The sequence below is a fragment of the Chionomys nivalis genome, chromosome 9, assembly GCF_950005125.1.
Source record: "Chionomys nivalis chromosome 9, mChiNiv1.1, whole genome shotgun sequence".
Taxonomy (NCBI): Eukaryota; Metazoa; Chordata; class Mammalia; order Rodentia; family Cricetidae; genus Chionomys; species Chionomys nivalis.
In genome coordinates this window covers 21,039,612-21,065,796 of record NC_080094.1, presented here as the reverse complement: position 1 = coordinate 21,065,796, position 26,185 = coordinate 21,039,612, and the positions used below count along the sequence as shown (strand labels likewise).

At 49.7% G+C, this 26,185-nt stretch overlaps 1 protein-coding gene across 4 annotated transcripts in view; it reads right to left on the bottom strand.

Moving 5' to 3' along the window:
- Positions 1 to 26,185, bottom strand: part of Soga1 (suppressor of glucose, autophagy associated 1) — a 62,702-nt gene that overhangs the window by 9,485 nt on the left and 27,032 nt on the right. For 3 of the 4 annotated variants that reach the window (XM_057780138.1, XM_057780140.1, XM_057780142.1), the window contains exons 4-14: positions 19,899 to 19,961; positions 17,933 to 19,111; positions 16,268 to 16,408; positions 11,798 to 11,923; positions 11,302 to 11,532; positions 10,941 to 11,045; positions 9,998 to 10,165; positions 8,951 to 9,202; positions 6,193 to 6,264; positions 5,240 to 5,310; positions 2,790 to 4,140 (exon numbers count right to left, since the gene is read on the bottom strand). In XM_057780138.1, coding sequence (XP_057636121.1) covers positions 2,790 to 4,140; positions 5,240 to 5,310; positions 6,193 to 6,264; positions 8,951 to 9,202; positions 9,998 to 10,165; positions 10,941 to 11,045; positions 11,302 to 11,532; positions 11,798 to 11,923; positions 16,268 to 16,408; positions 17,933 to 19,111; positions 19,899 to 19,961 — 3,759 coding nt within the window. The remainder of the gene's footprint in view (positions 1 to 2,789; positions 4,141 to 5,239; positions 5,311 to 6,192; positions 6,265 to 8,950; positions 9,203 to 9,997; positions 10,166 to 10,940; positions 11,046 to 11,301; positions 11,533 to 11,797; positions 11,924 to 16,267; positions 16,409 to 17,932; positions 19,112 to 19,898; positions 19,962 to 26,185) is intronic. The other variant, XM_057780139.1, reaches the window with a different exon arrangement.

Genomic DNA, 26,185 nt, shown 5'->3' with positions numbered 1-26,185 from the left:
ATGATGTATTTATTTACATGTGTCTGAATGTTTTGCCTTCTGTATGTAAATGCACCATGTGTGTGCAGTGCCCAGAGGTCAGAAGAGGGCATAGGATCTCCTGGAACTGGAGTTATAGGCAGTTCTGAGCCATCAAGTAAGTACTGAGAACTGAACCCAGTTCCTCTGCAAGAGCAGTAAATGCTCTTAAGCTGGGCCAGCTCCCTGGCCTCACACTGTTTTCTTACTGTGTTGGTTTTATAGACACGATGTTGCTGTTGTTTTGTTTTTGAGACGAAGTCTCACTATGTAGGCCTGACTGGTCTGGAACCAGCCATGTAGATCAGGCTGGTCTTGAACTGATAGAGACCCTCCTGTCTCTGTCTCCAAAATGCTGGGATTAAAAGTGTGTGCCAGCTACCACTTTTGGTTTGTGATGGCTCATTCTATATCAACATGGCTAAGCCACAGAGCCCTTAGACACCACGTCCAACATTATTCTGGGCATTTATGTAAGAATAGCACAAAAGGGCTGCCTCTCCCCAGAGTAAGCAAACTCTTCATGCTTGACACCTATAGACTGGGGACACCAGATTTTTTTTCCTGCTTCCACTTTTATTAATTTTAAAAACATTTACTCACTTATTTTGTATTGTGGGCTATACGTATATACATTCATGCAGTGGTAGTCACTGTTCTTATTCTACCTTGTGAGCTTCAGGTATCAACCCTAGATCAGCGTGCTTGGGGCAAGGACTTTTTGCTGGTCCCTTTTCCTGCCTTTGGACTTAAACTGAAACAAGGGCACTTCCTGGCCATGAGGCTGCTCACCTTCAGAACCAATTAAAGTATTAACTGTCCTCGTTCTCAGGCCTTGAGACTCAGACCAGAACTAAATCGTTGACCAGACCTTATGTTAGACCCTTAAAAATGAGACTCTCTTTTAAAAAAAAGCAAAACATAAAATGAGACTCTCTCATTCATTCTCATATTCCTCCTCATTCTCCCCCCTCCCATCCTCCCTCTTTCCTCTCTTGAATATACTACGACTAAACCCAGGGCCTCACACATTACTGACTTAGGTTGTACAACTGAGCTAGACCCTAATCTAGACAACCTCTTCTAGAAGACTATTTGGTGATACATCGAATGCCTTATTTGAATTAAAAGAATTTTTAAATATTCTTTTATCCTATTTCTGAAGCTCAAACTTAAAGAAACAAGACATTCAATACAGCATTCTTTATCACGGGTGAAACTGGAAACCGCCTAAACACAGAGATGGAGAAATGGACCTGCTGAGTCAGCCACAATCCCATCCCACCATGGCCTTCCCGGCCCTCGCTGCGTATACTGTGGGACCGCCCCCATCTACAGCCAAACCACACCACGGGGTCCATTTCATCCAGGTTAAGCCAATCAATTTATTTCTCCTGAAACTACAGAACTGGGCCAGAGGGATTTCAGTCAATGTCTCTTAGGTGCTTGAATTGGAAGATATAGAACCAGAGCAGCGATGATCTACCTGATCCTTATGCAAATGCGGGGGGGGGTGAGTGAGAACAAGAGCGGGAGAGAGCTGGAGAGATGGCTTAGCAGTTAAGAGCACTTGCTGCTCATGCAGAGGACCAGGGTTTGGTTCCCAGAACCCACATCAGGCGCTCACAGGTGCCTGTAACTCGTTTCAGGGGCCCTGCCGGTGTCCAGCCTCTGCAGGCACCTTCACACACATGATGCAAAAGGCCTCAAGTGGACTCACATATAGACACATAAATATAAAATAAATAAATCTTAAAAGAAAAAAAAAAACCCAGGAGACTGGAGAGATGGCTGGTTAAGAGTACTGGCTGCTCTTCCAGAGGACCTGGGTTCAATTCCCAGCACCCATATGGCAGCTCACAACTGACTGCAACTCTAGCTCCAGGGGATCTGACACTTTTACACAGGCATACATGCAGGCCAAACATCAATGGCAAACAATAAAATTAAAATATTAAAAAAGAAACAGAAAGAAAGAGAGGAGCCACAGAAGAAATCAGAGTTCAAACAAGAGAAGAGGGAAATACTGCAGAGTTCACCAGACCCACTTCAGGGGTCCCTGAGACTCTACGATCCTGCAGAAGCCACTCCTTCCCCATCTCCAACACAAATGTAGACACATTTACTAAATTTCAAACAATCCCTAACACAACAAAATTGGTATCAGGAGTGGGGCATGCAGCAAGACATTTTCAGAAGACTTAGACATGAAGCCTTGTTGGAGTGGGGAAGGGGCAGCTGGTGAATGGGGTAGAACCAGCCTTCTAAGAATAGGAGTGGATAAAGCTCTGATCTGGAGCTTTTCGAAGCTTTTTTCCTGTCATTTATCATCTTGTTATAGCAATCTCAAGCTACCAAGGCACACACAGAATGCTAACATCTTAGAAGCCCAAGCCACTCTGTAGGCACGTCTCCTCTGGAGGTGTGCTGCAGATCTCTGCAGCACGGTGGCAAAGCGAATGGTTATGCATGTCCACCCATCTCTTGGCACAAGACCTGTGTTATTCACGTCAGGTATGTTTATGCCCATCCCAGATCATATAAACCAGGTGTCATGCACAAACCTATAATCCCAGCACACTGGAGGTAAACAGGAAGGGGATCAGGAGTTTAAGGTCACCCTCAGTCACAGAAAGTTCAAGGCCAACCAGGCCTACAGGATAGTCTGACTTTAAAGAATAAAAAAGCATAACACAGCACAAAACAAAACAAGCACTCAAACCTTCTAGGATAATTCCCACATCCTGATAGAAGGTTAAACCCATCCATACCTCACTGGGAAGAATTAAGGCTCCATCTCCATCCCGAAGGGCACCATCCTTCCCCACCTGGGAAAGCATAGTGGGTCTGACCTCTTCACTACCACCTGCCTTGGTTGCCTTCTTATTCAGGATCCTGGCTACGCCCTCAGGTTGATGGTAGCTGGCAGGGGAAAGGGGTTCTGGTTTCTTGGAACTCTCATCTCCTGCTGCAGTCGTGGGGCTCGGGGCCCGGCCACACACGTTCCGGAAGAACTCCTGTACAATGCCATACTTGGGAGGTTCGGGCTTGGTTCGGGCCTCAGACATGCCCAGTTTCCAGACAGACTCCGTGCTCCCTGAGTGCTCCACCACGCTAAAAAGGCTGGACAGCCCATCGTTGATGTTCCTCAGCACTGGGCTGTCCCGCGTGGTTGTGGAGCGGGCCCAGGCGGAGCCATTTTGCTTGCCTTGATGCAGGTTCCACAGGCTGCGGTCCTTGGTGCTGTCCAGCTTGGACACTGATCGCCTCTGGAGCTTGGGTGAGCCATATTTGGGCGAGCAGCATGGCCGCTCAATGCGCGAGTGGACCTTGTCCAGGGAGGAGGAGATCTGCTTGCTGCGTACTGACATGAGAGAGGAGCTGCGGGGTGACCAGCTCTTGCTATGGAGGCTGCTGCGGGGCGGGTCAGTCTGCAGGCCCACACTGACCGTCCGAATGGTCTGTGTGCCCACACTGGCCAGGCCCACTGTCTGGCTGGATGTGCTCTTTACCTTCCTCTCCAGTGAGCCAGAGCGCATGGCCTGCCGCACGCAGTTGGTGATCTCCTTCATGTCGTCGCTCATGTTGCCCGAGATCTCAAAGTCATGCAGGGCTGCCGGGAAAGCAGGTCCAGAAGCCGAGGTGTTGCCCCCAGATCCTCCATCCAGGCGCTGCCGGGAGAAGTTGCAAAGCCACCGGCTATAGGAACTCTCGGCCAGTCCATCTGCCTCGGCTGACTCCTTGGGCTTGGCTGTGGTAAAGAGGAAGCCTGGTTCAATGAGGATCTTGCCCTCCTTGTCATGGACCACAGGGACACCCAAGCGCCGGGCCACTGGGGGACTATAGTAGACTCGTATGCCCGTCTTGTCTGGAGCAGTGTAGCTGCGCTGCATCTGCCTCCCTGCAGGCTCCTGGCAGGCCAGGGTACCCACACGGCTGCAGTCCCGGGTGGAAAGCCCAGACTTTTCCTTGGCGTCTTTCTCAGGCTCCACCGATTCGGTATTCACAAAGGTAAAAGCAGAGCTGTTGGGCAGCTTCTTGCTCCGGGCATCTCCACCAGCAAGGTAGGGGGAACAGTCGAGCAAACTTTCAAACTCAGACATGGAGGAAACTGATTTGGTCCTGGGAAGAGTAGAGGAAGAAAATGGGATTAATGGAAAATAACGTATAAGCATGCTAGCCTACTTTCCTGGATATGCATGTGGTCTCTCCGACAGACAACCCTGCTGGCACCTCCTCAAATCCTCTATACACCTACCTACATACTCAAGAGGCACAAACACTAGGACCGCACTTAGCCTCTAGATAGAGGAAGCCAGAAACAGCAGTTTCAATCCCCCTGAACATAGCACACAATGGGCGGGATCTGCAGTAAGTTCCTGGCCTCCTCATACCTAATTGAGGTTGCTCTGACTGACTCATTTGGCCTCTCCTGGCTCCCAGGCTCCTCAGTAATTTTGAGTTCCAGCTGCCCACTGACTAACCTGGCAGTACCTCAGATCCCCTGCCAATCATCTGAAATTCCTTTGACTCACTGTCTTCATTCCCTGTCTTATATCCAGGTAGGGTTTGCTTCCAGGAAGTCCTCTCCTGCACATGACTGGTCGTTAGGGAGCTCTGGGGGCATCTCCAACTATCCCACTATGGGGGGGGGGCATCTCCAACTATCCCACTATAGAGAGGGGGAGTCTCCAACTATCCCACTATAGAGAGGGAGGTACCCAAGGCCCTGGTGCTAGAAATGGCAGAGCTAGAATTGAAAGCTGACCTTCTCTGGCCCCAGTGGCCCCCTCATTCTAGAATGTTCTGTATTGCCCATCATTTCTTTCATGGAGGGTATTAGTGGTGGAGACACTATCCTTGGACGTCCCCTTGGTCACAGCATGGGGCTGGGTTCAATGGACCCTGTCCAACAACTCCCGTGACTCAAACTCCAGGGAGGAAAAGATAATCCCCAAAGGAGCCAAACAGCTTTTTTCCAGCAAGTGCAGCTGAAGCCCTGGCTTTCTGTACCCAGAATCAACATTAAACTGCACACTGTAATCCTCATGGCCCCAAGCTTTCCCATACCCAAGTGACCAGGGTCCCAGAGAAAAAACCATCTGGCGGCTCTCCCAACTCTCACAGGGACAGAAGAGGACAGACACATGGGGCAGGGGAGCAAAGAGTCAAACCCAAGGGTCTATGGGGGGAAGACGGGGGCAAGGTGAGGGGCCAGCACCTCTTTAAGGCGGTTCCCCCAAGCTCAGCTTCAGAAACACCCTCCTTGTCGTGGGTCTTCTCACTTCGTGTCTGTCAAAGGGAGAGACAAGAAATAGTTCTAGTTACCAGCGTGTGAAAGAAAGGAAAGAGTAGACCAGTGTGGGAGCTGACCAGGCCTCGCATGCGGGTTCTCTCTTCCAAGTAAGATGTGCTCAGCTGCAGTTGAAAAGGCCCGCTGGCCAGTATCTAGACCATTACACCCCACTCTCCTCCAGCAGTGATGTGACCCAGGCTCAGGTTCCCGGTGGACAAAGAGGGTCCAGGGAAAGAGGGGCTGTTGGAGACTCAGATCTTATTCCATGATGGCGCTATATGGTTGATGGTAATGGCATCATTATGATGGTATGAGATTTTCCCACACCAGGTCCTCAGGGCCCACGAGTTACCAGAACTGCATCACTAGCCCTGTGAGCCCCACAAATCCCGTGTCTCAGTTCCCCAGAATAGGCGTTTGCCTTCTGTAGCCCCATTTCCTGAGAAGTATGCCTTCATGAGGCGGGAGGGGCGATGCGAAGGCCTGTAAATAATCTTTTTTACTCAGCTCTGTGTTCTATGGACAACGCCCCTGGATCTATGTGCAAATTCCTCCAGTGTGACCCTACTGACCCCACTCAGGACTAGGCCAGGGCGATGAGACAGCTTGGGCTCAGAGATGGAGAGTGTCTCGCCTAAGACCACACAGCCTGCTTTCTGCTGAAGTATAACTGCAGTGGCCTGGAGCTTCCCCCAGGCACAGACATCCCCAGCAGAGGATCCTTCCCAAGCGCCAATCCATGGACAGGCATCATGGGTGTGAGGAAGGTATGGCTTTGGGGACAGCGCTAACATTCATTCCGTCATCTTTCCCATAAACAAGAAATTCCCTAGCATTGTCGGGAGCCAATGAAACACACGTAGCTGGGATGTCCTCACCTCTTTCCAGCTGTTGTCTTGCTTCTCCAGGTCTGAGTGCTTCAGGACCCAGGGTTCGGCAGCCTTCTGCAGCTGAGAAAGGGAAAGAGGGTGGGTGGGTGGGTGGGTGGGCAGGGCTACTCGGAGCAGGGCCACTCGGCAGGTTCAACTCTTTAAGCCCTCATGATCCACACCATGGCCTGGCATTAGCTTCTCAGTGCGTAGCAGATCTGAGCCCCCACAGGTGGATTTGGAAAACAGTAAATAACACGCAGCTACTGGCAGGCATCTTCCTGACATGGCTAGCAGAGTTAACAGTCGCTACTTAACCTATGGTGGAGTTCCTAGACCGGCTAGGCAGAAAAGCAATCGCTGTTGCCTTTGGATCCGTATATAGAACTCTCAGCTACTTCTCCAGCACCATGTCTATCATGCTTCCCACCATGACAATAACAGATTGAATCTACGAGCCAGCCCCAATTAAATGTTTTCCTTTACAGGAGGTGCAGTGATAACGGTGTCTCTTCACAGCAATAGAACACTGACTAAGACACCTTCCTGCTGCTCTGCAGGCTGTTTGACTAGGCTGGTTCACTGGGAGCACAGTTAATACGGATGTGAGCACTGATGCCGGTAATCCTAGCTCTGGAGAGGCTGAAGAAGGAGAACCGAGCATTCCAGGCTGGTCTGGGACAACTACTAAGTGAGGAACATAGAGACTCAGTCTCAAAACAAACAACAAAGCAAAAAGGAAGAAAAGTAGGAAGGGGGAAGAAAATAAGAGAAAGAAGATGCAACTTTGGGTGTCTTGGTTTGAACTGAGGGAAGCAGGAGATCAGAACTAGGAAGTCAGAAAATTCCACACAAGGTCCCTGCTGGGAAACGAAGTGCAGGACTCAGTACCTATGAGCCAGGAGGTCCCAGTTGTGTATTTGCTGATACCCCACTAAACATGGCATGGATTTGGCTTAATAATTTCAAACCATTAGGAAATAATGTGACAAGAAGGGATCGTTCCACAGGCAGAAGTGGCCGGATGAGGCAAAGGGCGCTCTGCCCAGCGTTCCACACACCACAGGGAGCATGCTTTCATTTGTGGGTGGACCAGCCTGAATCTGCCACACAGACACCAAGGAAACGGGACCCTTAGGAGTGTGACCCTGGAGAAAACTCAGTCCCTGGCAAAAGGTCAGCTCATGCCCGATGTTGGGGTTGGAGAGACGGCTCAGCCGTTAAAAGCACTTGCTGCTTTTCCAGAGGACTCAGGCTCAGTTCCCAGCACCCACATGGCAGCTCACAACCATTTGTAGCTCCAGTTCCAAGAATCCCAACACCCTCTTCTGGCCTGAGGGCATCAGGCATGAACATGGCACATATATATACATGCAAGCAAACCACTCATTCACATGAAACAAAAATAAATATTAGAAAAAAAATCTGCCAGATGTGAGGTTCTTGCCATGTTTCTGTACAGTTAAGCAGGGCATTTTGGGTCATTTTGCTAATCTGCAAAGTGACCTTTCAGGGTTGGGAGGGTTGGAGACTGCATTCTGAGAAGACATACAAAGAAGGTAACTCCTAGAGAGATGCTCGTCCTGATCAGGTGAGTCCAAAGACAGGGAAGTCAAGGAAGCTGGAGAGGAAAAACCAAAGCAGGTCTGCATGCTGCTTTGGCTATGGTGGTGGTGGTGGTGGACACGGGACAAGCATTACACGAGATAACAATGGATGACAATGGGAAAACCCCTGAGGCCAGTCACCTTTTGACCCACTATACACCTGAGTGCCCTTTGAACACAGTACTGTAATACTGTATATACATGTACATGTGTAATACTGTATACACATGTACACGCATAATACTGTGCATACATGTATATGTGTAATACCTTGTATACATGTACATGTGTAACAATACTGTATATACATGTACACGTGTAATACTGTATACACATGTACATGTACAGATCACACTAGAAGGCTACTTTCTGTCTGTTTGGTTTTTGAGATAGGGTTCCTTGTAAACCAGGCTGGCTCCAAACTCACTAGGTAGCTGAGGATGACGACCATGAACCTCAAATTCTCCTGTCTTTACCTCTCAAAGGGTTATAGGCACGAGCTGCCACGCTTGGTTCCTGTGGTGCTGGGAATCCGACCCAGGGTTTCATGCATGCTAGGCAGGTGTTCTACCAACTGAGAGACCTCGCCAGCTCCCCAATGAAAACATGGGACCTAGATCTTTGTGTGGAATAATGAATGGTAGAGTCAGGCAGCAGTTAAACTGAATGAGGCTCTCCACGGGAGAGGCAAGTGTGCACGCAGGAACATGATGACTCAATTAAACCAAACCAACCAACCAAACAAACAGAAATCTCTCCACAGGTGTAGACCTACATAGCAAAAATGGAGGAAGCCAGACTGAGTGTGTATTTTGTGATATTCTAGCTCTTGGTTTCCCTCTCTTGGTCAGAGACTGCAGTTTTCCTATGGGAAGCGCTCTTGGCTCTTCCCTTTTGGGTCCTGGTTTTGATAGGCCATAATAATGGCCTTATCATGACTTGACGCCTGGCCAATGTGAACTTGCAGGGGAAAAAAATGTTCTTATTGCAACTGTTAAGCTGTAAGATGAGCAGCCTTACATGAGGCTGGCATGCAAGGCTGGCATGCGTAAGAGCGGAGCAAGCAGAGGGGGGCCTGAAAGACGGAGGCAAAGGCAATGGCTTGGCTCTCAAGCCTCTCTGAGCGCTTCTGCTGCCTGAGCGCCTGGATCCCGCCTCACCTGACTGAGGCGGTTCTGCAGCTCCTTCACCTGCTGCTCCACCTGTTGCTTCTCGCCCTGCAGCCGCTCCACCAGCTGCAGCTTCTCCTGGCTCCAGTGGCGCTCGCTCATCTGCAGCTGCCGTGTCAGCTCCATGACGGCGCTGTAGGACTCGGCCAGGAGGTGCTGCTGCTCTTCCCGCTCCCTCTGCAGTGCAGCCTTCCAGTCAGGCCCGGGCCTCTCGCTGGCGCCCTTCCCAGCCTTCAGCTCCATCTGCAGGAAGACGCATCAGCTGGGCAGTGGCAGGGGACAATGGCTCCCCACCATACCAGGGAGGCTTTGGAGACTCTCCACGCTGATTCTCCTTCCAACAGAGCTGTGGACTCCTTTCTGCATACAAGCCAGACCCTGCATCTCATGTTTTCTTCCTAAGCCTCTGTAAGCATTCCACATCTGGCTACAATAGGCAGAGCGCCTAGCTACTGATAATCATGTTATTTATCAACTTCATTTATTTATTTTGTTTGGTTTTCAAGGCAGTGTTTCTCTGTAAAGCCCTGGCTGTTCTAGGACTCACTTTGCAGACCAGGCTGGCCTCAAACTCACAGAGACCCGCCTGCCTCTGCCTCCCAAGTGCTAGGATTAAAGGTGTGCACCGCCACCACTTGGCCATGCCTCGTCGTTTATCTGTATTAATAACCCTACCTCTGTCTCTCTGCTCTATTCATCTACAAAACAAATAGGCTAAGCTTCCAGAGCATTGTGGTTTCTCCAGCAGAGAGCCCAGATCACCCAGCCCTAGCTTTCTGTGTATCCTTGTGTCCGTCTGTCCTTTCTTCATTCCCTTACATCCTAGTCAGGTCCATCCTGGAGCCATGCTGGATATGGCATGCAGGCAGGTAAGCCCACAGTGTAGCCTAGGATCCTGTCAATCTCTCTGGGTCATAAGCTGAAGTCTAAGGGGTCCTGTGTATCCAAGAGCACTGCTTAGTACCTGCCTAGATCTGACAGTCTAGATCCGGACTGGGAACAAGGAAGGAGATGTGCCCGAGAAGCGAAGCGGCTCACCTGCGAGGCATGGCCCTTGAGCTCTGCCCGCTCTGTCTCCCACGTGGCCTTGGCCTTGGCGAACTGCTGCTGAAGTTCAGTCAGACCCCGACGCTCATCCCGGAGCAGCCAGCATAGCTCCTTCAGTGTGACCTTCATGTCGGCCAGGGTCTTGATGTACTCGTTAGGCTACAGACAGAGCAAGGCCTGGTCAAAAACTATGTGAAGGCAGGGAGGGCAGCCCTGCTACCACTGACTCAGCCGGCAGTCCAGCTAGGGCCCTCCCGGTCTCAGTCTTGGGACAGCCGAGCTGAGCAGCTATGAATTGTTCCAGGAGCAGCTGTTCTGCTCAGATGCAGAGAAACAACCTTCCCCAGCCTTTGCAGGCTGGTCTCTAACCTCTCAAATAGTATCCCCTTTTCCTGGTTCCTCACACACTGCTCACCCATACCCCAGCTCACTGTAGAACCCTGGGAGGCTGACTCCATGGCTCCTCTGACCTGTGGCTTGATTTGACAGTTCTTCCTTAAGTCTAGACCACAGGGGCCTCTCTTCGTGTAACCCTGGCCTGCTTGGTAGCCTTCCCCTCTCCCAGGGTCACATTGGTCACAGACCCTCCAGCACACTGTGCCACACCTCTGTACCCACAGTCCTCTTGCTTTGATATGGCCTGTGGTCCTTTCTGAACTCGACAAGGCTATTCACCCACATGACGCTTCTCTGTGAAATTCTTCTATGTGTAACAAACTAACTGCTCTCCTTCCTGTGACTTCAAGTTCATCTGGCCTTCTGTCACTACCCTGGGATGACTCACGTTCCCTAGCCCTGAGCAACTGGTGGGCCGGTTCCCAGTCAATAACCATCTGCAGATCCTGTGTCCCATCAGGTTGTGTGAGAACACAGCAGGAAGTGATCGCTAACGGATGAGGTGCACATGAGCAGGACCAGAAGGGGCTGAACACACCGTGTTCTGGGTCCAGCTGTCCCCTGTGCAGGCCTTGTTATCGGAGTGTTGGGCGTTCATCTCTTCTTCCTCCATCAGCAGATACAGTTCCTTCATGCTGTTCACCTGGTTTGAGAAACCACATTCAATGGGCTCAGCCTTCAGAGGATAGGGAAACTGGCAAGCAGGCAGTCCAGACAGAAAGGGGATGGCACAGCCATGCAGAAAGACAGCGTCTCAAGATGAGCGAAAGCCCGTCACTGACTTCCCACATCTTAACTGTGACCCTCCCCCTCCCCTGGCACTGTTCAGATAGAGAGGCAGAACTCACACCCTATGCCTCCTTGTTCCCGCTCAGGGATGGGGCTGAGCTCAGCCATACCTCCAGGAAGTCATCCTCCTCGTGGGGCAGAACCTTGCCCTGCCGCCAGCGCTTCAGGAACCACCTGAGCTTCATGAAGAGCAGCAGGAAGTTGTGCTTGAACTGCTGGGATTCCTGTACCAGTATGTTCTTCTCCTGGCTCCAGAATTTCTGCTCCAGCCTCCTTTGGAGGCTCAGACTCTGCAGCTCAAACTCCCGCCTCAGCAGCGCTCTCTGCTGGTCTTCTTTCAGCTGTCAGGGAGGGAACACGGGAAGCCCCCGCTGATTCCAGATCCAGATCACGGGCAGAGCGGAACAGTAATGGCAAGTGCCTACTTGTCCCTGCCAGGGCTTCTACTGATAGCAGCCTGTCGTACCTAGGGATTCCTTTCTATGCTGGGGAAAGAACCCAGAGACTCCCACATGCCGGGCACGTGTCCTGCCACAGAGCTACACCACGACCCCTATATCTTCAGTCCTGGGAGAAGTTGTACAGGTGAAAATAAAATGTACCCACCTGGACTACTTTCTGGTTGAAGCTGTCAGCCTCCTCTTTCCGGAGCTGACGCTCTTGGGACAGCTGCTCTTGCAAGCCCCGGAGGCTGTCGTGAGCCTCGGCCAGAACCAGCTGAAGCTCCTTGATCTGCAGTGGGGTGGGGGCCAGACCAGGAGTGGGGAGAGGACACAGGCTGTGGTCAAAGAACGGCAGTAGCAGGGAATCAACAAGAAGATGAACCCAGTGTTCCTCTATTAGGCACGACACGGTCCTTGCCTCAAGAGTGTCATCGAGACAGTTAAATGAAGCCGTATGCGTCAAACCCTCCACGCTATAATTTTTAACATTTCTCGCTTGCAAATTTACAGGGAAAATGTACTGTGGAAACTAAATTTGATTCACAAAGTTGTTCATAGTCTCTTTAATTGATTCACTTATTTTTGACTCAGCCTCACTATTTTTCACAGGCTGTCTCAAACTCCTGGGCTCCAGGCATCCTCCGGTTCTAGTCTCCCAAGAAGGTGGGGCTACAGGTGCTCGCCACCACATGCCACTTCATTGTTTATAATTAAAAATTTAGAAGCTTCTTTGTCAAAAGTCAGGTGTCCATAGGCGTGTGGATCTACATCTGGGTCTTCGATTCTGTTGATTTGCCTGCCTGTTTTTATTACTATAGCTCTGTAATAGAGCTTGAAATCAGGGACGGTGATACCCCTGGAAGTTCTTTTATTGTACAGGATTTTTTTGGCTATCCATTGTTTCTCATATGAAGTTCCTTCAAGGTCTGTAAAGAATTGTGTTGGGATTCTGATAGGGACTGCACTGAATCTGTAGATTGCTTCTGGTAAGATGAACATTTTACTAAGTTAATCCTACCCATTCAGGAGCATGGGAGATCTTTCCATACACAGAGGGAAAAAAAGGTCAACCTAACAGTATTCTGCCACATTCATAGATTGGTGGCTACCCCGATTGTCATCAGAGAGCCTTCATCCAGCAACTGATGGAAACAGATACAGAGACCTACAGCCAAGCATTGGGTTGAGCTCAGGGAGTCCTGCTGAAAAGAGAGAGAAGGGTTGTGCGAGCCGGGTGTGGGGGGGTCAAGGACATCACAAGGAAACCACATAAACAACTAACCTGGGTTCATGGAAGTTCACAGGGTCTGGACAGCAACCAGCGAGCCTGCATGGGACTAGTCTAGGCCCTCTACATATGTGACACTTGTGTAGCTTGGTCTACTTGTGGACTCCTAGCGGTGGGAGCAGGGCTGCCCCTGATGCTTCGGCTGGCTTTGGGGAACCTGTTCCTCATACTGGGTTGCCTTGCCCAGCCTTAATACAAGGGAAGGAGCTTAATTCTACCACAGCTTAATATGCCATGCTTTGCTGATACCTATGGGAGGCCTGCCTCTTTGTGAACAGAAAGAGAAGTGGATTAGGGGTGGGGTGGGGTGGAGGGAAGGTGGAGGGAGAGAATGGAAGGAGAGGAGAAAGGGAAAACTGGTTGCGATGTAAAAATAAATGAATAAATTTAATTAATATAAAAAATTTAGAAGCAATTTAAATAATAAATAATAAAATTTAAAATGTGTTTAATGGGTCAGCATATGCAAAAATCCACTCGGCTGTATACTTATAGATGCTGTGTTTGTATGTCATTACAGAACAGAAACATGTCAGCTGTCAACATGGTTGGTTACATAATGGCCTTAACTAGTTTATAATCTTCATGTACTGATGTCTGAGGATGCAATTGTAGTTACTATGGCTTACAACGACTATGGAACAAGACCATTAAAAAAAGTCAGCCAAATTCTCCAATTTCTGGGGGAAATGATGTTTTAAAAGCATTTAGAGCCGGGCGGTGGTGGCGCACGCCTTTAATCCCAGCACTTGGGAGGCAGAGGCAGGTGGATCTCTGTGAGTTCGAGACCAGCCTGGTCTACAAGAGCTAGTTCCAGGACAGGCTCCAAAACCACAGAGAAACCCTGTCTCAAAAAAAGCAAAAAAAAAAAAAAAAACCATTTAGAACTTAAATAGGCAAAGCTGAGGCGTTCTTGGCCTGGCAGGATGGCTCAGCAGATGAAGGCTCTTGCAGACCAGCATCAGGACCTGAGTTTGACTCCTGGGACCCACATAGTGGGAGGAGAGAACGAACCCCTACAAGCTGTCCTCTGCCTTAGACATGCATGGCGCACGTAGGGTAGAATGTGCAGCACACGTGCACAGTGCACCTACACACTAAATACATACGTGTAAAACGTGTTTTAAAACCTCTTCTTTCGTAAGTCTAGATAGAGACTAGAAGGGAACACAGAAGGAACTTCCTGGGGTCTGTTTATGGATATAGATGCTAATTACAAAACAGGAAGATCATGAACTCGAGGCCAGCGAGGGCTACAAAGCAAGACCCTGTCTCAAAGCACCACGGGAGCAAAGGCTCAGTCTGTACTTCCCTTCTTCCCTTCTCCCTCTCTGTTCCTTCCCTACCTTTGTGTGTGTGTGTGTGTGTATGTGTGTGCGTGCATGTGTGAGTTCATGCTGGGGTTGGACTCAATGCTCCACCCATGCTAAGCAAGTGCTTCATCACTGAGCCACAGCCCCATCCCACTGACACTTTGTTGTTAGACTCCAGGAACAAAAAGTTTTAGCCAGATGAAATGAAGTGGTGCATGGGGCAGGAGGATCACCTGAGCCTGTGAGTTTGAGACTAGCCTGAGCAACACAGTGAGACTCCATCTTGGGAAAAAAAAAAAAAAAAAAAACCACTATTAAGTCTTTCTGGTAACGGGAATGTTTATTCTAACACATTGTGCAGGAAGAGGAAAATGGAAATGGTCCCAGGCATGGCGGGTGTCCTGCTGTGAAAAAATTATGTGGCCAATAATATGATAACTTGGCACTGTCTCTGCAAGGATTTGAGGCATGTCTTGTACATATGTTCTGTATTAAAAATCTCTGCAGAGCTGGGCAAAGTGTCACGTGCCTGTAATCCCAGCACTTAGAAGTTGGAGGCAGGAGGATGCTAAGTTTGAGGTAAGTGTGGTCTACACACCGAGATCCTGGCTCAACGAACAAAAATCTCTGTATCATCAGGCTGCTACCCTCACACATCCTCCTTGAATTCAGGATTGGTGCCATGTTTCATGTTTCAGTCATAACTGTTCGGTAAGGATAAAGGGAACTGATTAAATATGTAAGCGAGCTGACACTAACAAGCTTATTTCCTTCTCGGTACTCATCTCCCCACTGGGATCAAAGCTAAGGTCTTCTGCACGGTAAGTACACAGCACTATAGTCAGTTACATGCCCAGACACTGTTTTTCCTTTTTTTTTTTTTTTTTTTTTTCTCCTTCCCCTATGACTACTAGACCATCCAGACCACCTCAGTTTCAGGGAGCTTTGGTTTCCGGGAAGCATCCCAGGCTCAAAGTGCAGAGGGAACTTTTCAAGGATCAGAGAACCTTAGAAATTCTACTGATCATAAACATTGTAGGTGGGAAAGCTGGGGTCTCAGGATGTGAAAGTATCCAAGGACTTACCACAGACCAGTGAGTGACATCTTGCTCAGTCCCCCTGAGTCCATGTGACATGTCCTGGACTCTGTCCTCATCCTCACCCATAGCAGCCAGACTTTAAGCTAAAGCTTTTCATGTATCTACCTGTCAACAACCCTAGGCGGGGCTTTGTGCCTGTAGATCACACCTGACAACCCAGGAAGCGAAGTGACGTGCCCAAGATCTCACAGCCAGCATGCAGGAGATTCACAACATGAACTCAAAGACCCTGCATAGAGAGACCATTGCCTCTCTCCTATATACATCAGTCATTTTACGATGGCCTCCAGCTCAGCATTTCTCCTGCCTCAGCATCCTGATACTGGGACTACAGGTACACACCATGTCCAGCTAAGCTTTCTCTAACTAGACCATGAGGTTGATTCAAATTCCTTATTTCCTTTTTTTTTTTTTTTTTTTTTTCTGGATTTTTGAGACAGGGTTTCTCTGTAGCTTTTGGTTCCTGTCCTGGAACTAGCTCTTGTAGAACAGGCTGGACTCGAACTCACAGAGAGCCGCATGCCTCTGCCTCCCGAGTGCTGGGATTAAAGACGTGCACCACCACCGCCCGGCCTTTATTTCCTTTTTAAAAATTAATTAATTAATTAGTCTATTTATTTATTATTATTTGGATTTTAGACAGGGTTTCTCTGTAGCTTTGGCGCTTGTCCTGGAACATACTCTATGGACCAGGTTGGCCTTGATCTTACTGTCTCTGATGCATCTGTCTCTGCCTCTCGAGTGCTAGGATTAAAATGCATGCACCACCACTGCCCAGCCCTTATTTCCTATTTTTGTCCTGGCTGTCAGGAAGCTTAAAACCAAACAGAATGCCCAAAGTCCATAGCACCACCCTTGAAGGATCACCCTGCTTTTGAGAGGGCCCCAACTAATCTCCTTCAACCCAACCTCCAGCTTAGTCCTCCACCCACCTCAGAGGCATAGGAATCATTATCTTCAGCTCGATAAGGCCTGAAGTTCCGACTGGGGTCAGGCTTGGAGTCCAAGTCACCAGCACGGAAGGCCTCCCGGATCCTAGGATCCCATTCCAGCAAGTCTCTGAAGTCAGATGGCTAAAGCGAGGGGCACAAGCAGAAGACAGCCATGGAGAGACGCCCGAGGAGAGCTTCAGAAGGTCCCCACCAGGCCTCAGCTCCGTAATAGGGTTGTCCACAAGAGAGTGAGGCTCAGGTGGATCAGCCTTGCAACCTGGACCCCGTCTTACTGGGGTGTATTCCCGCCACTCAATGACGGCTTGTTGCAAAGCCGAACGAGTGGGCAAGTGAAAACACGAATTTGTGAATGGTTGTTATGCAAAGCCTGCAGCAACAGTTTCACTGCTCTACCCCGTGGGATCCCAGCCTGCAGAAACAGTTCCACTGCTCTACCCCGTGGGATCCCAGCTCACACTTCAGGACGAGACAAGAAGGAGACTCAACATGGGGCTGTCCTCTTGTTTATGAAGCCATCTTATGCCGCAACAGCAAAGCATGAGTTGAAGCTGCTATAGTAGTTGCCATGGATGGAAATCCGCTCTCAGTATGAAAACCAAACCACCCCATACTCTCTGCAGCCCAGCCCCGTGGCTCGGCAGTTCCTTGAATCTACCACTTTCCTTCTGTATGAGCTGAGCGTCTTCAAGAACCAGGACAAGCTCTGTGTTGATAGAAACTATGTATCTTTCTTCAGGTCCCTCTTGTGCTTGTCATACCACATTCACAGGCTTGCCATGTTGATTAAATCTTCCTCACTAGGCAATAAGAACCTTTGGAGTGGGAACCCTACTCCTATCTGGTTCTACCGACCACCACCCATCCTGTGCTAAGTACAAAGGGTAGGAACTAGCAACAAAGTATCCAGCAAACGGACAGGAATACAGCGCCTAAGGAAGACGGGATCCAGCAACAGTAGTTATTCCGTGAAACAAAAGGAGCAAAAGCAAGCCCAGGAGAGGGCATGTGGAAGAGGTTTATAAAGAGAGCTTCCAGGACCCAGCTAGACACAAGATCTGAAATGTGGAACTGCAACCAAGAAACTGCAGTTCAATTCTATGTCATCTTTGTTCACTTTAAAAATTTGCCTTGGGAGTTTTGGGTTGTTTCTGTCTGTGCTGGGGATGGAGCCTGTGCTGCCTGCTAAGACAAGTGCCTTACCACTGAGCCACATCCCCACATGGCTGCTGCATGGGATACCTGTACTGAACATCACCAGTCTTCATCCACAGAGGTACTGGCAGGAAGTGGTAAGCAGGAACACAACGTATTCACTTATTTTTTTGTCTTTGCTTCAAACATTTATGTATTGCGTTTGCAATAATACTTTGCAAATTTATGATATCAGGACCTCAGACTCAACCTCCATCAGCAGTAAATGCTTGTTTTGCTTGCTTGGCAGTTCACTGAGCCAATAGGGCAGTGAACAGTCAGGGCAGCCTTGGGGCTGGTCATGTTCTGGATGATAAATACATGCCTGTTGACTGCCGGCGAGTTGTAAAATTGTTTGTATACGTGGATTTGCATCCTTCTCTGTCTTGTGCCTGTTCCAGCACAAAGTGTGAATGTAATAAAAGTAACAGGACTCTGCCCTGGGCATCTTACCTGGAAGTCGGAGCCAAGGTCTTTGGCCAGTATGATCTCCTTAGAGGGCCCCTGGGAGCCCAAGGCGGGCAGCGCAGGGAAGGACTCTGGCTGCTCCTTGCCAGAGCTCCCCAAGGCCACATCCACCTTGCGTGTGAAAGTGTTCAGTTCCTGCTGCAGCATGCTCAGCCGCACCAGGATGGCATGGATGAGCTTGGCATCCCTGGGGCCCTCGCTGTTATCAGGTGCCTCGTGCAACCGCAAGTCTGCACACTCGTTGTCCAGGCACAGGCGGAGGCCAACCGAGAAGCCATTGGCATCAGCCACCAGGACGTCAATGGCCTTGCTGACCAGGGCGGCCTGCTCCCTCAGCCCAGGCAGCGCCTCAGCCTCGCGGGCCCTGCAGAGCCGGGCAGTGTGGGGCTCCAGCGCCTCGCCCAGAGGGGCAGGCACACACTGTGCGGAGTCCCCGGCCTCAGCGTCTGTCTCCAGCATGGGGCGTGTGCTCTGGCAGGAGGCCAGGTCGCAGCGCTGCAGGTTGGAGAGGAGAACGCGGTTCTCATACTGCAGCTTCTTAACCTTGCCGCTGAGCTCGCCGATCTGCAGTTTGGCAGCTGCTAGCTCCTCCTGCGAGGGCTCACTGAGCACCGAACAGCTGTCTTCCGACAGCGTGACGTCCAGCTCGTGCTCAGAACGGTATTTGGCCAGCTCGTTCAGCAGCAACTTGTTCTGGTCCTCCAGCTCCGCCGAGGAGCGCCTCAGCAGTTCTGCCTCCTCTTCCACGAACTGCAGGTGGCGCCGCAACTCGGCCAGGCTCTCCCCGCACTCACCACCACCCAGAGCGGAGAAAGCCAGCCGGGCCTCGGGGCCACCGCCGCCCCCATGGTCCTTCATGTCATCCATCTCGGCCCGGAGGCCCCGGTTCTCCACCTCCAGCTCCACGATACGCCTGCTCAGCAGGTTGGCCTCCTCCTCCACCAGCTTCAGGTGCACCTTCAGCTCTGTCTCACGGGAGTGCGGAGCATCAGCCAGCTCTTCTGCAGACAGGGCTGCGTCCAGGTCCCCATAGAGGGAGCGGTATTTGAGCAGCTCCTCTTTCATGCTGTCGTTCTCCTTGGCCAGCTTGGTGAGTTTCTTGCACATGAGGGCCGATTCCTCCTTTGCGAAATGCAGCTGGCATTTCAGATCTGCGCTGTCCTCCTGCGGCCCAATAGACACGGGGTCAGACAGCAATAAGGAAGGTTATTGTCAGCTCGGATCCAGCCACAGCATTCTGGGGTGCACTGACTATGTCTGAGAACACAGGGCTGAATCGAGGCCTAGAGGCCACAGGAAGCAGAGCTGGGGGAGGGGGGTAAGACACGACATTGATATTGAGAGGCCAGGGCACACTGCCTACAATCTCAGAGACTTGGAGCCGGTGACATTATGACTATGTACATTCCTGATAGAACTGTCCCATCTGCAAAAGGGACAGAAACCGTTCCTCTCCCACACGATGACTGTTAAACGGGAAAACGAACAAAAAGTGCCTGGCACCCTGGCTGTTAACAGGATTCTGTGCCTGGCCCGTGCAAAACATGCTGCTTTTATCTAATTCTTACAACAAACCCACAGAGCAGGAACAGATGAGGAAACAGATGAGAAAGTTGACGTGATTTGTCTCAGTCGGACAGCAATCAAGCTGCAGAGTCCAAGTTCAAGTTCTCTGGCCCTGAACCTTGGGTTTAGTTGTCCCTATGCTGGGTAAGCAATCTGTGGGTCCAGGAGTGTCTAAGTATGGGTTCAGAGTGGGCTTGGGGGAAGGAAAATGCCGAAGTCGAGAAATGCACAGGGGAAGAAAATGCACGGGGAGACAGGGTGTGTGGTGTGTGTGTGTGTGTGTGTGTGCGCGTGTTAGGGACTTCCGGGGACTACCCAGGACGCTCAAAGTTGGTCTGGGCTTCCAAACTACAGGCAGGGTGCGCGAGAGATGCTTAGGAAATACCTGTGCAGTGGGCTTCTTATCTGTCTTCCCCAGAGATCGGGTTCCTCTTTTCTTCAAGGAATGCTAAGAGGAAAGAAGAAGCCAAACCGAAAGATCATGAAGATGACGCACATCCAAAGAGGTGTCCCCAAACAGCCACACTGAGGGCCCCAACCCAGCCTGTATGTGTCAGCCAGCACCCAAGGCTGAGCCAGGGATCACTGCGTGAGCTGCACAGGGCAGATAGACTGGAGGAAGTAACTAAATACCCTGCCCGGGGCTCCTTCCCACGGCACCCTCTCCGGCGGCTGTCATCCCATTGGCTGGAAATTGGAATTTGTGCTCTTGTAGTCTTTGTTGTGGTTTGGGGCTTTTTTCTCCCCAGAATATAATACAATTCCACCATTTTTCTCCCTTCCTTCCCTCCTACCTCCCCTCATTCAAATTCATGGTCTCTTCCTTTAAATGTGGCTACACATGTGTGTGTTCCTAAATACATAAATACAGCCTCTTGCTCCAGATGTCACTGGTGTGTGTCTTTTCATGGCTGACACTTGGTTGTCTTTCGCTGGCTCATCGGAGATTTCTTGAGTACACTCTGAGTGCAGAGAACACTGAACTAGACAAATGAGCTACCCAGAGGATGCCGTTTCCTCCTGCTTCAGGACCAAGAGGTTCGTTCCCCGCAGAAAAGACCTCCAAGCTGAGGGCTGTTCTTGGTGGTGCTCACTGGCTAAGGGGAGCACCTTAGGTACTCTCCCTGGGCGGAACTCAGATCTAAAGACTAGCCCAGGTCCCCATGCCCCAACCCCAAAGGGCCACTAGCTCGACTTGATGCCATCTCTGTGATTCAGTTTCTATTTCTGCCTCACTCCCTGTCACAGCCAAAGGGGCTCTTCCCTAAAACTCTGCATGCAAATCTCCGTCTCACAGGAAGTGACATTTCATAGGACCTTGAACACAGAATGAATACTAATGAAGAAAATGTGGGTGCAAAACTAGAAACAGCACAAGAGACTCAAAAATGGTCGCGAGAGACTAACAAGCAAAGATCCAAACACCCAGAAGTGCTGCAGATAGGGGAATTGATACTTTTGATCACACAGGCAAACACTACACAGATTAAAAACAAAACAAAAGAGAACAAACCATCTTGGTCCCAGCACAGTTCAGTGGTAGAAAATTGGCTTAATGTGTCCCAAGCCCTGGGTTTCATCTCCAGAAACACACACTCACACACACACATAGTTAAAAGATAAACAATGAACTGGTGAGATCTTCGATAGGAAGACGGGTTAGGAATACAAGAGCACGGGCACTCAGACCCAGGGGGCAGGCCTAGAATTCCAGCTCCTCAGGAGCTTCAGGCAGGGGGATCATAAATTCAAGTCCTTCTGTGCAACAGATTAGGACCTTGCCAAAAAAAAAAAAAAAGACTGGGGGGTATTATTCAATGAGAGAGAGCTTGTCCACTGTGCATGGGGTTCTAGTTCCATCCCCAGTCAGGGAGGAAGAAAGTTTACAGAAGAAAGGCAAATTGATCTTAACCCTGGAAAGATGCATGGCCCCACTCAGGGCGGAGACGCCCAAAGGAAAGCTACCCTGAGGTACCACTTCTCAATGATCAGACTGGCAAAAGGCCAAACCATCTAACAATACATCCTATTGGTGAGGCTCGAACGAAACAAGAAGGCTCATTTATTGCTGGCAGGAGTGCAAAACGGCACAAGCCCCATGGTGGGGAATTTGAGGAAATGCTACAGTAATCAGTGCTGAAGTTTCTTGTTGTTTAAAGAAGTCATTCAATTAAACGCACGATTCCATTGAACATTTCCTCCCGAGAGAGGGATGATTCATGCCACCAGCCTTTGAAACCACATTTGGGTCGCTTTCAACTTTCTGAGTTGAGCTGCCCACTCGGATTTCTGAAAATGCTCCCCAGTGGCTTTAGATATATGTTCACTCCCAACCTTCATCTCGTTCCACATTACTGCAGGCATGAAAGACAAGACTTATTTTTATATTATGTGTATGGGTGCTTTGCCTGCAGGTATGCTTGTACATCACATGTGTGAAGTGCCTGAAGAAGCCGGTGGTGTTGGGACTTGAACCAGGGTCCTCTGGAAGAGCAGCCAGGGCTCTTAACCATGGAGCTACTCACTAATCCATCAAGGCCTGTTTTACTGAAACTGAGAAAGGGGTAGGAACTCGACCAGAGTTCTATAGCAAAACCAAAGCCAACCTACAACCAGTTCTTGACCTAGCTCTTCATTGCATTCCAAAGGCTTGGTGGGAGAAAATGCGTCTTTGATGAGGGCTAGAGTGGAGCCAACACAGTGGTTTCCAACCTGCATGCAGGGAAGAATTACCTGGGCGATTTAGGAAAACACCAGGGAAAACCATCACTTCAGAGTCTAAAATAACTAGCCTGGGGTAGGCTTCAGCCATCCAAGTTTAAAGTCGCTTCCCAGTAAGCAAGTTGGCCTATAATGTATGTGTGTGTCCACATACGCAAGTATGTTTGCACATGTGTGTGTATGTGCACATGTGTGTACGCACAAATGTGTGTTTGCCTACATGTAGAGACTAGAGGACAACCTCAATGTGCACATATGTGTGCATGTATTAATAAATATATGTGTGTGTATGTCTGTTTGCATGCATGTAGAGACTAGAGGACAACCTCAATGTGCACATGTGTGCATGCACAAATGCATGCATGTGTGTTTGCATGCATGTGGAGACCAGAGAACAACCTCAGTTGTTCAGAAGCTCTCCATCACTTCATCTTGTTTGTTTGAGACAGGATGGTCATTTGCCTGGAACTCACCAATTATGCCAGCCTGAGCCTGGTGTTTTTACATCTTCTCAGTCCACTCTAGGTCTATCTTAAAACTCATTTAGAGAACTTTGAGAACATCAATGAGGCAGGAAGACGGAGACAGGGTTTGGATGCCACCAGCCTGCCAAGAGCAGAGAGTCCCAAATCTTTCAAAAGAGGACTGTGGGCATGCTGGTCACAGAAAAAGCCCTTTCATGAGCGGTGGTGTACCAGGACAAGTGGCCTGGAAGGGAAAGCTCAGAGGGAGACTCCTATGGAGTGATGAGGAGGTGCTCTGCATCAGACTCCCCACCTGAAAGATGGGTCCGCCATCACGGGCCGAGTGGAAACTCCTTTGCCTCCCTAGAAACCCATGGGCTGGGTGACCATAGCATCACCAAGTTCCCCTGATCAGAGCAAGGAAGTGAAGAGACCTGGATCTCTAAGGGTTCCCAATTATCACATACATACCCATGAGATGATGTAAAAGACTGAGCATGACCAAGGGGTTGCGATAGTAGGCTAACAAATAACCACCTAAACAGTCTGTGGAGGAATGGACGTAACCTACAAATAAAGCTTCTGACCGAATATGGCCTCCAGATGAGGGCTCAAGTAACAAAACATGGCGTGTCCACACAATAAAAACTTAGTCATGAAAGGAATGGGGTCCTGATGCTCAGGGCTGCTGGGTGCCTGGAAGACACCACGGAAGCAAGCAAGGCCATCCTGACACAGCAGGCACTGTCGCTGGACAGTTTCCTCCGAGATTAAAACATTTCATATTGCAGGAAGCTCCTTAAGCAAGAATGTAAACAACTCCAAATAGGTTCAGAAGTCCCTGAAACTGACCGGGCTCACTAGGCCCCTCTTCGCTAGAGTCAACAATAAAAGCTGAGAGCTTCACACAAAGTGAAGCCGAATTCCAAAGACAACTCTCAGAGGAGAAAAGCTGCAAAGACTGTAAGACCAGATCAGCTGCCTGGAAGAATCAGAAACCAGCCGAGCTGCCTGGAAGAGCGTTAGACCAGAGTTGCTTGGGAAGGACACACTCCAACCTACTGAGCCGCCTGCAGGCTGTGCAGTGGGCTCCAGGTTTCCCAGCTTTTGTGAGCTGTCACCTGTGCCGGGGTGGGACTTCGTGATGCAGCTGTCTGTGAGTCATTTCTGCTTATGTAAGTGGCCCTTCACCCATACTCCTGTAAATGACCCCAATAAAACCTGTTGGCTCACAAAGTTGGGCTTTCGTGGTACCTGTCCTTTGGTCTGTCGTGGGATCCCGTCTGGGGGGACTAGACCTGTGTGTGTGTCCTCCCAGGAACAGTCTTGTCATTTAACAGGCATGGAGCATCAGGTTCCATTTCCACAAAATGTCCAGGCCAGGCAAATCCCAAATATATGGAAAATATACTAATGGTGTTGAAGAGTCGGAAGGACTGGGGAGTGACGGCTAAGAGGTGTGCTCTTAATAAGGTTGGCTTGTTTTTGTTAGGGTGTAACAAAAACGTCCTGGATTTAGAGAGCAGGGATGGATACATAATTGTGCAACCCACTAACTGCAGTTTAAAAGGGCAAACTCGGGCTAGGGATGTAGCTTAAAGGTAGAGCATTTGGCTGGCGTGGGTTCAAGTCCCAGCACTACAAATAAAAAAGAGGAGGGCAGAGTCATAGTGTGTTAATTACATCTCAACAAAATGTTACTGAAATACCAAAACCAAATACCTGGGCATGATGGTACACAACTACAAATGCAACCCTAAGAATGCCACAAGTAAAGAACCAGCCTGTCGGCATAGCAAGCTCCAGGCCACCCTGGTGCACACAGTGAGTTCTGGGTGAGCCTGGACTACATAGTAAGTCCTATCACAAAACAAAACAGAAACACCCACATAACCTACAAAAATATAGACGGTGGTAGCACACACCTTTAATCTTAGCACTCAGGGAGCAGAAGTAGGCAGATCTCTGGGTTTAAGGTCAGTCTGGCCTATAGAGTCAGGGCTATCCAGAGAAACTCTATCTCCACAAACCAAAACAAACAAAACACTTCCCTCCCCCCCCCCAAAAAAAACCAACCAGAAAAGCACTGATGTCAAGTAGATAAAGCCAAGGCCCCTCTCCTGCCCCCATCCTCCTCCCCTCCCTGAGGGACCTCTGCCAACTGGCGTCCTCTGAAGCGCTTTCTAGACCTTTGGCTCTGTCTTTAAGACTGAAATAGATGGTTCTGTTTGGGACTTTCTTCCCGTCCTATGCTTATCTGCTTCTGTGATTTTTATAATAAGCACTTCAGACTGAAGGGAACCCGAAAGCATCCAGCATTTTAAAAAGCTATGTCCATGCAACATGATCCTGTACATTACAAAAACCACACGTGCAACCTAAGCCCATCTTTATTTATTTTTTAAAGCCATAGAAAGGTGCACTGTCAAACACAGAAAGGCCCAGAGAAATACAAAGCAAACTGTTAATCCCAGGTTAGGCAGATGAGAAGGGAGTGGTTGGGAACGGCTTTCATTATTTTGTATATTTTCATACTAGTGCTGGCATTTTGAATAGATGGCACAGTCACATGGCGACATTCAAAGAGCACAAAGAACAGAGGGAAGCAATGGGTCCCCAGTTTCCTGCCCCAGGGGCAGGCAGTGCAGCCAGAGCTTGCAGAACCCTTCCTCAGAGTTATGCCAGGCATGCCTTTATGTGCTTTTGCAATGGGGTTTTTGCCTCATTGAGTTTATATTACGTTTTTTTCAATTTAAAGAAGTATGCACACGTATACATAATGAATGTGTCTGTACACTACAGAGAATCCGACTGGACTTGTTCACCTCCCAAGTAGGAATCTCCGAACCTCGAAAGGATTCGATCCTCCCGGTAGCTTAGTATATGTATTCTTTAATTTTTGTGAATCTGTCGGCGGAAGGGAAACGCCTACAAGTTTTTCGCTCCCAGAAGCCATGGTGCTCCTTGCCAGCAGGCAGGCCGAGGGGCTGGAACCTCACAGAATGGAGGCAGGCAGAGGGTATGAAGTGTCCCCTGGGGCCGTGGGCTACAGTCATTCTGTCTTGGAGTAAACCCTCTCCCACCACATGGAAGCCGTGGAGACTCCTGCACTGCCCTGAGTTCAGGGGGGAAACCAAGGCAGGTTCAGCAAGCACAAGAACCGCCCTCCCATCTGTTGAGTGGCAGCTGGTCAGGCAGCTGGGGGACTGCCTTGCCCCTCCAGGGAGCCAAGGTCTGGCAGAGCCCCCTTTTCACAGGCCCCAGAGGTGGGGCCAGTACTGTTCCAAAGGCAGTGTTCTGGCTCCGGGCCTCTTAGGGTGGGCCAGGACACCAGAGAGAATGCACGTCCAGCAGGACCCAGCCCAAAGGCTCACTCCTTACTCCTCAAAAGACCATTATGAGTAAAGGGGGGGGGGAGAGGGAGGGAGTTGTGAAGGGGACGGGGGACAGGTTGTGGCTCTGAGCATCCCTGATCAATCCTTCCCAG